The 12,701-nt window shown below is 39.4% G+C and overlaps 1 protein-coding gene across 1 annotated transcript in view; it reads right to left on the bottom strand.

Annotated features, from left to right (window-relative positions):
* Positions 1–447: 447 nt before the first annotated feature.
* The window catches only part of PIGK (phosphatidylinositol glycan anchor biosynthesis class K), a 67,667-nt gene continuing 55,413 nt past the window's right edge, over positions 448–12,701 (bottom strand). The window contains exon 11 of the mRNA XM_036388189.2: positions 448–1,661. Coding sequence (XP_036244082.1) covers positions 1,545–1,661 — 117 coding nt within the window. The 3' untranslated portion in view covers positions 448–1,544. The remainder of the gene's footprint in view (positions 1,662–12,701) is intronic.

Raw genomic sequence — 12,701 nt, 5'->3', positions numbered from 1 at the left:
TGAAAACAATCCCAGCTCTTCACCAAGAAGTGCCACAAAGAGGTGGAGTAGGCAAATGTTTACCTTCCCATAGTGGATAATTTTGTACCTTCAACATCTCCAAGCCTAGAAAATCTTTGGAGATAAAAACCAAGGCTTCAGTTCTTGAGCTGCACCACACTGCTGTTTTCTCTGTTCTCTGGAAGCCTCAGTGGCTTCTCCACAGCCCTCCCAGGCTCACACAGCTCTGACAGTTCACGTCCTCTCACCTGATGCTGGGATGCCACAATCAAGCTAGAAGAGAAGAAAAAAAAGGACAAAAATGTTTATGCACTCAGATTTGTGTGTGCTGTGCAACAGGAAATGCTCAAAACCATATTCTAAGAAAAATATACCAACTCTGATACTATGTGTGATTATAGATAATTCCTAATAACTTTTAGAGATATGTGTCTAGTACTTACACCATGACTGCATCAGGTAAGCTTTATTTTGGTTAAGGTAGAGAACAAGTTCCATAAGCACAGGGCAAAAGCTTCTCCCCACTGACTGATGTGTTTCTACACATGCACAGATTTGCTCTTCTCTTCACAAATATCCCTGTATTATACAGACAAAACCCTTCTAGCACACATTCATCAGTAAATGTCCAGGAAGAACAAATCAATATGCCAAACCACAGGCAAAAACACAGGCAACAAAGCACATTTTCTAGGGGCTCAGAAACTACAGAATACAATGGTACAATTTATAATGTTCTTCATCCTGATGCCAGAGCTGATTTTCTTCGGTGCAAAATCCAGTGCACTGAAAACTCTGAATGCATCCAAGTCCATATTATATGCAGTGAAAATACAACACCTGTGAAGGGTTTCTAATGGACATGGTGAATTCCTTTCATGTTTCTTTGGCCTTCTTTTTAAGTAGATTCAGCAAGGTCATAATTTTTGTTTCACTTTCACCAACTCATAGAATTCTAGACTCAAAACTGTCTAAGGTGAAAGGACTGATCTAAGGGTTTTATTTAACAGGGAACAATAAAAATAAAAAAGAAATCAATATATTCCAGAGTACTTTTATTTTTGTGAAGAAAGCTTTCAATATGCCATGTCAAAGTCTGCAAACTGGCTTAAGTTTTTATTGACAGAATGACATCTTAAATAAAGTTCTCCACAATGTCCAGTTCTTTAGTAAGAGGTGACTTCTTCTAAGATTTACTTCAAACTATGGTGTAACGAATTTGCCCATTTATAATCCAGAAGCAACCACAGAAATCCTGTTACTGGGTTTAGGTCCTGCCCTTTTTTAAGTTTAACCAAAAAGAAAATATGCTCAGAAAAGCATTAAAATATGTTTAAATCAAGACAAAATGAAATAACAGTAACATTAAAACCATTTTTTAGAACCTTTCCAGAAAAAGGGGCAGAAGAGATGGCTTCAAAAGAACCTTCAGAAGCGAGAGGTCAACACAGTGTTTCAACACAACCAAAATCCACATGCAGAGAACACAGGAGATACCCATGAACCCAAAGTAGCAGCCAATGCAAGAACTTGTTTGCTCCAGTTCAGAAGACATGTTTCATGTGCTTGATTCCATATGTTTTGAAGAAAACCATGATGATCAATGCCCAGAGTCCTAAAATAAATCCTCCAGGTGGATGCCAGTCCTTTTGTTTTGGTTTCTGGAAAAAAAGAAAAAAAAAAGAAATATTTGTACTTAGTTCTCACAATAAGCAGTGCCCTGTGTTTATCACATGCAGAAATACAATCCTTGCAGTAGAACAATACCAATAAGCTGTATTTCTTCCTGAAGTAGAAGCATCTTTATGATGGATGGGGAGGCTAATGGGAGGCAAGTTGCCACTCAGGCAGGGAGGGTAAGTACCACAAAAAGGCCACTGGAACTGTGCCTGAGACTCCACTTTGCCTGCGTGTATTGGTATCGTGGGATGTGTTTCAACTCATTTGTTTTGACAGATTTTCTTGTATTTGGTCTCAGGTTGATACAAGAGAAGAATTCTTTAAGTATGAAAAACAGTTCCTACAAGTGAAAATGTGAAAGAGAAAAGAGAGTGTTGTTTTTCCACTACCTGCTTTCTACAGCTGCTTTTGTACTCAGAATTACGTGAATAAACAGATATCTAACCACATAACAAGTGAAGACTCATCATTACAGCAGTATCATAAAACAAAATAGGATTGTTTTCAGTGTCAATCACATCTCCCAGGGGCCCCATTGAGTCTAACTGCCTTTCCCTAACGTTGAAATATATTCTGCAATTCAAACTTTTGTCCCCCTTCAACAAATTTTTCATCTTCAGTAAATAGCCATGCACTGCAATTAAAGACCCTTTCTGTCTCACATGTAGCAGCTAGACAAGGTAAAACTTGCCTGTCTTCTTCCCTTACTAAACCAAAAATTCAGATACTCAACAGTCAGAGAAGAGAGAAATGGATTGTAGAAGGTGAGAGCTGCCATGTACCCCAAGATCTGTCTCTGGGGCTAAAAAGAAGGTGACTATATGAATGCAAGATTTTAGTTAAGACCATCATGACAAAAATACCAGAATTATAGTATTTAGAAGTGTAACAGTCCCTCAGGCCTATGCCTGCTCTTGCCCTCAGCAGGTATGTTTTACAGATCTCCCAGGCAGACAGGGATGATTTACTATTACAATAATAAATACTGAAGCGCTTGCTGAGATTTTTATTCATGCCTTGCTGAAAGATTTGCACCGTTTTGTCCTTGTGCAGAATGGGACACAAGGGGCACAGACCATTTTGGTTTTGTTGCATTTAAGTAAAATTTAAAAATTCTCTTTCTGCCAAGTGAGTAAGTGTTACAAAAGATGTTGCTGTTTTAATTTCAGCATCAATCCACACAGAGAAGCTTGCTGTTCTCTGCTAAATGTACCAGGGAGGCCTGGTGAACTTTAATGAAAGAAGGAACAGTTTGCAGTGTCTGTTCTTTCAAAACAGCTTTCCTATCAACACAAAAACAATGTTTGCTGACTGCTCAGCTCCTACTTTATAAACCACACATTCCTAGCTTTAGGATTTTTCTGTAAGTGCTGCAATTTCTGCTGTGCCTGCAATTAAAAAGTAGAACAAATAGTCACATCACCTGAGACACCCAAAGAACTTGGCAGTCTGAAATATTAATGATTTTACTCTGATACAGGGATCACAAAACCAGCATTATAATTTACATCAACCACAACAAAGCCAAAGATGTGAGCAGAGCAGGTGTCTCTGTATGCAAAGCACTGAACTCCCTGAGCAGCACTCGTCAGCTGCAGCGTGTGCTGTTGGTGATCTGCCTCCTCGCTGATATTCACAACTGCGCATCTCCACACAAACTGCTCTGAAAATCAACTCTGCCTGCTCAAAAGGCTGCCAGCACACCTTGCTTCTGAGAGTAACAGCACATGACACTTCTCCACACAAAGGGACTCTCTTGTTTAAATCTTCCTAATTAACCTGTAACTTCGTATGCATATTGCAGTGCCTGTTCCATCAATCTCTTTGTACTATCAATCTTTCCCTTCTTGGATCTCAGACAAGTATCTTACCACAAAGTGGCACCTGACCCTTCAAGACAAATGACTTCAATTTGCAGCCAGTGACACTAAAAGCCTCTCTTTCCTATTTTGTATAGAACACGTGATTTAATTTCTTTAAAGAATTTATATGAATAAATATTTATAAGGTGATCTATGAGTGTGGTTTTACATTTTGTCATGTCTTGTACTGAAGTCTCCATGGAATTGTGCAAGGGAAGAGAGGCCAGTGCAGCCGTGGCTCTGCACTGGGAAATCAAGGACATATATATAGTCACTTTAAAGTCAGGGGATGCAATGTTAAAATGTAAAGGATTAAAACCATGAAGGCATGACGAAAATTATATGAGGCTGTACAAGAGCTACATACTCAGTAATCTTAAAAATAAATTATCCTAACAAGAAAGATTTACAGACCCAGAAACTGAAATATACATGTAAATATTATACCACAATAAAAGAGCAAAAATATTCAACTGTGTTGACTATCTATAAGTCAATATCTCTAAATGGTTAATTGAGCACAAAATCGTACTGAAATAGGCCAGTATTTTCCATGAGGACATGAAAACCTTATGAATATCTAAAATTGGATTACACAGATTCACATTTAAATCCACAAAGTATACCTGCAAGAGCTAAAATACCTAATTTTGTTTAAATTAACTTGCTCATAGATTCCCAAGAGAGTTCACCACTAAATTAAAATATAATTAGTTGTCAAACTAACAATTTAATCTTTCTAAAATCCTAACAAACACAACGCAGAAAGCATCAATAACAAAACTCTGCCTAGGTGGGCACGTCAGCTCAGCAGCAAGGAGTGCTGGAGTTCCTTTACAAAAGCTGCTTTTGGCACCTGTGCATGGCCCCATCTCATGAGACATGGAGCCACTGCTCCCATGCCCTGTGCCAGCCAGCTGTGCTTGTCACACGGGTTATGGGATATGGGGTATGGGATATGGGGTATGGGATATGGGGTATGGGATGGATGCCCTCCCAGAAACACATGAGTGCCTCACCCATACTGCTGCAGAAGCTGCTGTGGCTGTTTTGTGTAGGCAAAAGGGGAAGAGTCACAGAGATTTCTCCTAATGGGAAAGACTATTATAGTAAGAAAGAATTCACTTTAACAGCAAATGAAAATCCTTTTTAGATCCACATACTGGCAAAACATTTAAAAAAGCCAGAATTTCTTTCTGTGCTGATACCAGTTCTGTGGCCACAAGCCTAGATAAACTATCATCTCATCATCTTTATATCAATTTTAGGATTGATCAGGTAGCGTTAATATAAGTAAATTTTTTCACATATTCCGAAAAAAAGTCAGTAGTTCTATGACAATTGCCTAGTTCACAGTCTCATTTCAGCAGATTTCTGTCAGATTCAGGCAATTTTTACGCGTCAGGCATTTTCTCACTTGCAAGAAAATGCTAAGTGGACCAAAACCATGTTAAGTGTCACAGTATTTTGATCTGCAATTTATTATCTATCACTATTATGTTTCAAATTGATGTGAGAATGTGTACTACAGACTGGTTGCACTACCTACAGGCTACACAAAACTTGTTCATATTTGGGACTGCTCTGGACGAGCATAGGCAACTTTTTGCTCAAGTTATTCTGAATTTCATTGTAGCACCCACCAGCAGGAACTGCCTCTGTAACCGACATATTTAGGTATTGTGACTCACACAACACAACGCCATTCCCAACACCCTTGTTATTCCCACAATAACAGCAGTAATGCATAGGTGAAATTCAGTTCAGAATGGTACAGTCTGTCATGAACAAATAGATTTAGCAGCTTAAGGACTAGTCATTATGGAATTGCTGGAGATTCCAAATTAAAAAGACAGGTAGCTAAGCAACAGCAAGCTTCCTCCTGTGAACAGTTTTTTGCTGTACACTCTCTAGTTCTGGTAGACTCATTATCCTGTGGAATTTAAAAACAGTTAACAGAGAGTTGCTCCAAGTACTGTAATTAAGGAAAGGATAAAAGAGTGTATTTTCAAACTGGATGGGTCTATAGGGACCTGAATGGAAAGGATCCAAGACTTTCAATGAAGGTGTTTCATAAAACATACAATACATGTTACTTCGATTAAAATGAGCTTTATGAAAAAAAAATTTTAAAAGCTGAAGTGTTAATTAGAGGAATAATGGTTTAATTTAAAAATGTTATATCACAACAGAAATAAGATTTAAAACATCACATATTAACATTTCACATGGACAACACTGTCTAAAACTTATCTACAAGGATAAATTCAAGTGTTTTCCACACTGGAAGACTGTCAGATTATAACATCCAACATCTTCCAACAGAACTCTGTCTTAATGTTCTCAATAAGCCAAAAAATATTGGTACAGTAAACTTTGGGTTAAACTCACAATCCACATCTGAATAGTTCCAGCACAGAAAGCCAAGCAAACAGACAGGAATTAAGTTATTACCAAATGAAACAGGGATACACAAATTCTTCAATCTCCTCCAGTACCTTTTTCCAAAGAGAGCTTTAGGAAAGGGTGCAAATGCTTAGAAATGAATGTGCACAACATCCTTGTTGCAGGGGATGTTCTCCCCAACCTGAGGCAGATGGTGTGGGTTTGTAGCAGGAGTGCAAAATACCCTGTGCAACTGCACAAAAAGAACTCATCAGAAGCACTCGGTGCCAGTGAGTCCATTAAAGTGGCAGCTATTGGATTTCAAATTAATCCCTGCTTAATTCTCATTGCACTTTCAGCACTGAGTGTCCTAGACCCAGTTTTGGCCTATTTATTGCAGCACATGTGGAATAAAACATCCCAGGGTTGTGGGGCTGCCTGGCAGTCAGCAGCAGCTACAGCCAGGAGAGAGGTTGTGCACATCCTCTGAGGGCTGCTCCACCTCCCCTACTCCTGGGGACAGCACGCAGGGAAGTGAAACACACTTGTCTGTGCAGTGCTTGCACTCACTGGGGTGAATTTCAGCTATTTTGGGGGTGAATTTCCAAATTTTCTTTCTGGTGATTCTCCATTTAAATGAATGTTTCTTTTTCTTCCAGTGCATACCAAAGGTTTTCTTTCTTGTTCCTCAAGCTACCAAATTTTATGTGAGGCTCTCTTGTAAAGACCAGTATAGAAATCTGGAAAAAAGATCCATGTCTCAAAGACCTCAAAACAGGTCTTTGAAATTTAAGGTGAACCTCAAATCCAAAACTAGAACAATCCACTGGCTTCTCACCTCAGAAAACTGATCTCAAACTGAAGGAAATTCCTTGGCAAAGCTAAATTCTGCTATACAGTGCATTGTGCAAGAGCACACTATGTATTTCCTAGAGGCTCTCCAACATCTCAGGTTTACTTGCAATTGGAATTCAAACTGGGTAATCCTTTCAATTCTTACGATAAAGCACACAACAAAGTTTATTTTCAGAATGAATTTATATGTATCACAAGCAAATTACAGCATAAAGTATGTCCTCAAAGCTTTCAGTGAAAGTCTGCACTTCTAATTTGTTGGGTACAGTTTGAATGTTGGGGTCCTCACAGGGGAGTGGGGGAAATCAAATAACTCCAGCCACCAAGTAATAGTTTAATCCTTTCTGTGCCCACAGAAGGATTAAAGTCATAAGAGAACTCCAGCATCAACGGTGCCTGTTAATCTGCAAAACAATTTAAAGTACTTTTGTCTGATCTCTCGGTTTGTATTTATTAACCACACTGCCATGATTACTGATATCTCCAATATTAATAAAATAATGAAGGAAGTTCATTCATCAACAATAAAAACTCAAAAAGGGTATGGGAAGAAACAGCAGCTAAACTAAATTAACATCAATACCAACAACTGCATTTTAACATTTACTTTGTATAATCATTGTAATAGGAACAATACTCTTATGATAGCTTTACTTTTTCATTTCCTTCTAAACTTCATAATCTAGAAGGGCCTTTTTAAAATGAGCCTCTACTTATTACTGCCTACTTTCAGATTTATCTCAGCATTTCACAGCACTGTAAAGTGCTTTTAGTAGTTTAACAATTATTCACTAATCTTCCAACCTGTGATACAATACATAATATACAACTTCTAATCAAAGGGAGCCTTGCCAGCACCTGGGAGCCAGGGCAGTTGAATTCCCAGACAAGTCAGTGCTCAGCTGAGTGATGCCCACCCAGCAAACACATCAGGGGTTGCACCAGGGGGACTCCAAACGCAGGTGTGTGGTTTGCTACACCCAGAAAGAACACACAGAGACCATTCCAGAAAGAACACACAGAGACCATTCCTACCTGTCCTCAACAGCCTGGCACGGGGCTGAGCTCTCACCTGCTCTGCTGACACTGAGCAACATACTGGAATTCACAAATGCTTTAGAGACGAGATGAGAGAAGTCAGATTAAGTTGTATTTAGGAAAAAAAAGGTGCAACTGCCTCTATTTAAGGTAAGCTAAGCAAGTTGTTCTTTATGTTTTAATCAAATTCATACACATATATGAAGCCATGATTATGATTTTCCACAAAAGGCCACCTAAGTCAACAGCAAATATATGAGTTACATTTGCAAACACAAAGGTTCAAGCCAACTGAAGCATGCAAAAATACCAGATGAGCAGCTTAATTAAGTAGCCTTGGTATTCAAAACTCAGTTACCGCTACTTAGAAAAGCATGTTCCTTTTTTAATACATTTATATTTCATTAATTTAAACAAGAGAAGGATTATTAGCAAAAACAAGACTAAAGGCAAGAATTCAGTGCTCAATGTCACGCCACAAATGGAAAGATAACCTTCTTGAGGTCCTTACAATGGATGGAGTCAGAAAATGACAAAACCACACACTGGTGAGGAAGACCTCAGCAGAGAGAAACCTCCAAAAATCATCAGATATAAAAGCAAGTCCCTGCCACTGAAACTCTGGGTTAAGCAGACAGAGACAGCAGAGATCCAAGGAGGTGAAGGCTGCCAGAGGGACAAGAATATTTTGTATTCACAGAAATACCGTGGTGTAAATAGGGCCAAGCTATTCTCGGAGTGTAGGAGAACGGATTGCAAGCAACCTCACCCCTGATGAGCTGCACTGTAACAGCCTTGCCCTCAACAGGTCACAGCTATGTGCACCAAGGATGGGTGTTACAGAGAGTGGGTTAGCTGCTAGGAGGAAGAGTCTGCTGGCTGTGCTGTGAGGAGGAAGGGTCAGGCAGTTGTGCAAGGGACAGGAAGGAGTCAGGTAGTCTGTGCCAAGAAACAAGTGAAGTGTCCCATCCCTAACCGAGGTCTGCAGCCACATCAGAGCGCTGTTTTTCCAAGAGCATGCACTGCTCACCTTCCCCTGGGAAAAGATTATCTCAGTGTTCTTCTGTACGGGTTTTGCTCACACAAATTCAGCATTGCACAGTGGGCAGTGGGCAGAGCTAACCTCTCAGCTCTGCAGAGCCAAGGCCCCCACACAGGGGCACATGCACCCATGGGCTCCCACCTGTTTCATCTGGGATCATTATTCCAAGTAGCAGCCTCATCTAGCCCAGCCTTTCTGAGAAGCACAGCCCTCCTACTTCCTCCTAGCAACTCTGACTTGGATTTCCCTTAGCATCTCTCTGAACCACAAGGTGAGTCCACTCAAATGCTTTTAAATCAATTTTCTAAGGAAGGTTTTACTCCTAATCTTATAGAATTAATTGTATGCTTAGAACTTCCATGATGAAGTGCCATTCTGAGTATTCACATTCAATCAAAGTTTTTTTTCTGTTTATATAGAAAAACCATGATGTTAATAAATTATTATGCTGTTTCTTCCAAAGTAGCAGTGATGGTTCCAATCACACATCTGTGTCTGCATGTCCCATAAGTGTCTATTCATTTACTGCCAGGTGACAGGCTGCATTAACAACACACGTTAGACTGCATTAGCTCTCATACTGAGTGTGCCACATTGAGTACAAGATCTAATCAAATACTTCAACAGCTACATTTGAAATCCTTATACACATAGTTTTTAATGTCCATTTCTCAAATCTCTACAGTTATAATTTAAAATGTTCTCCATTACTCTAAGCCCTGTGCTGCATTATATGCATGTGCACTAAAGCTCCACATTTTCTAGCTCCAGCTTGCACAACTTGAAACAGCATTACAAAAGGCAGGCATGACAAAATGAATGGAGGAAGAAGCAGGGCTGAAGCAAAAGATGCCTTCACACTTACAAGAGCAAGATCAAGAATGGCTGTACTTTTACTGCATTTCATTTTCATTTTCAGTGACAAACTGGTGAGTAAAAGCTGGTGACAGACTGGTTTGTTCCCCACCACCACCCAGCTTTTATAGGCGATTCTGTATTCAGTAGTTTTGTACTCATAAGCCAAACAAGTGTTCTTACCCAAGTTTATGTTGTATGTACTCTCTTATGGGAAAAAGAGAAAGACTTGCTCTGAAATATCAATGCAGTACTTTGGGGTACCCTAGCTGCTATAGAAAACAAATCATAAAACATGGACATGGCAGTCATACAGGCACCTATTTAGTGGCTGCACATAATTACACCTCCACAAAAAAGCCATTTCTGTTACACTTGATATGTCAAAGGACAAGGAGTCCCAGAGAGCAGATCCATTCCTGCACAGAGTTTTTGTAGGCATTAAGAAAGAATAGCAGATTTATGGTATCATAAATAATCACTGTTCCCACGTGACATTTGCATGACACAGCTCATCAGTCAAATGCTATGTGGGGCTCACAAAGAGCATCTTCCTGGAAGAATGAATGAGTGCAGCTGAGGACACACCCTCCCAACACCCTCACAGACCACCATGTGTGACAGGTACAGAATCAACAGCTTCCAAAAGGGTCTTTAAAAAGGATGAAACCACACATGGTTTTATCTAGGGGCAAACCAGTTGCAGCTTTCCTGCCTCCATCTACACTAACCACAGGTTACTGCTCCACTGTCCAGCTGTCATTCAGTCCCCTCTAAGCACCACTCATCACCCATGTGTCAGCCATGTATTTGTAAATGGGCTTTCATGTTAAGCACTCCTGAAAAGAATGCAATCACTGGCTAATTCACAGGAACGCCCACCATTACAGAAGGAATCACTTGCACAAAGCTCAATCACAACCCCATGCAAAGAATTTGCACAGGAACCACGATGCAGGATGCTGTCTTGACTGTCCAACATATAAACACAACTGCTCCATTACCAGAGTCTTCATTCATTTACCCCTTCCATTCATTCTTTAAATGGAAATGATTTCATCAAATTTCAACCCTCTGAAATATTTAGGAAAACAATTCTAGACAGAGCACTAGAGAGCAGCCTGCCAATATCTCTGTCTGTGGCCATTCATCAGTCCTGTCAAGAGCTCGTGAGTTACATTTCTGTGCTCCTCACAGCATGCTACTGGAGAGTAAACAGAACATAATTAACTTAACACAAAAAAATCACCAATAACACCTAGGATTACATGGTTAAGTGGGATAAATGTGTGAATATATTTGGAGCTAACAGTGCCTTCCCCTGAGGAAAATTGTGTTCAGAAAGGTATTTGCTGTCACAACACCACAAAATATATCAAGATTGATAACATTTATATTTTTCCTTATCAATGTGAGCTTATTGGTAACACCTACTTTTTATACTGCATAAGCTCAGAAGAAATACAGTGGATAGAAGAAAAAAGATCTAACAAAACTCCTATTGCTAATTTTACTACTCACTGGAATACCATTTAAATAAACACTGTCTATCAGGGAAGCTTTCATGTGTAAACAATAAAAAAGTCATGATTAATAAGCACTGTACAAGGTTATGTGAGAAATGAAAATGTTACACAACACTGAACAGACACCAGAAAATGGAATTAAATCTTGCATCTTGGACAATGTACTATAAAATACTTCAGTAGTGTGTTTGATACAGGAAGGTCCCCATCCAGCATATATTTAGTGATAGGTAACACAAACTGGGTCAAAAATTTAGCCTTACACTCAAATTACACACGTGCTTAGACACACCAATGCTGTGCAACATCAAGCAATACAATAACAATAAAGACTACTAAATACATTTCCCTTTCCCTAAAGACCTTACAGCATCCTCTCCTTTCCTCTACCCAACACACACCCATGCTCACACCTGGCTGTGTTATTCCTGCCATTTTATTCCAGGGACACAACTACAACCCATCAGAAAGCAGAGATCTGTTATCAGCCACAGTGGCTGCTGAGCCTCCTCTCCAGGCTCATCTCACCAAAACTGCAGGACCAAAACTTTTAGTCAGGTAATTCCCAAACACAGCTTTGGGGAGAGAAGGGCTGAGGAGCAATCAGACCCCTCCAAGGTTCATGAAGAGACACTGCAAGGGGGTTCTGACAGAAGCCATTCAGCAGCACCAGGAAAGAGCTGAAGCAGAATGTGCCTCACTCCTGCACTACAGCAGGAATGTATTCTGTCCTTTCCCCAGTTTCTACTGCACAGAGAGCCAGAAAAAATCTGGCCAAACAAGCTGGGTGTAATTTGGGGATGCCAAAGGCAGTGTTTTCATAGCCCAAACAGGCTTCTGCAGAAAAATCTGCAAGCTAGGAAAGGGGTCCCTTTCTCTGAATATAAAAACCAGTATCTCACTAACCAGTGACCACCATGGAGCATTGCTTACTTTACATTTGCCAGTAAATCTCATTCCTAATGCAAAGCCTGGTCCAAAGAGTTCTCCTATGGAACAGCAAAGCTCATCACCAAAATAAAAGTAACTCTGGAACAGTATCCATTTTGTTAATACTGTATCTAATAAAAGAAAAAGATATTTGATTTACCATCAAAAGGATTTGATAAATCAGTCTTCTGTTACCTAGGGAAGTCCTAAAATTTATTCTACATCAACCATAAATTTTGAATTACTACACCAAAGCAGTTTATTGGTTGCTTTGTTATAGACAAGATTTATATTTTTTTAATTTAAGAAAGATTAAAAAAATAAATGTAGCAGTAGCTCTTCATTGCACGATATCTTCAGCTTTTACTATACATTAAGACAATGAATAAAGTAATTTCTTTTAAATGTAGACTTATAGTTCTACTGTTCACAATAATAATAATAATAGTAATAAACATCATAGTCTCTACAACCCTGTAATTCTACTGCTAGGAATTATGTCTTCTCACTAAGGTTTTGTGGCTTAAT

This window comes from Molothrus ater, chromosome 9, assembly GCF_012460135.2.
Source record: "Molothrus ater isolate BHLD 08-10-18 breed brown headed cowbird chromosome 9, BPBGC_Mater_1.1, whole genome shotgun sequence".
Classification (NCBI taxonomy): domain Eukaryota; kingdom Metazoa; phylum Chordata; class Aves; order Passeriformes; family Icteridae; genus Molothrus; species Molothrus ater.
The sequence above is the reverse complement of the archived record's forward strand: the minus strand, read 5'-3'. Positions and strand labels throughout refer to the sequence as shown.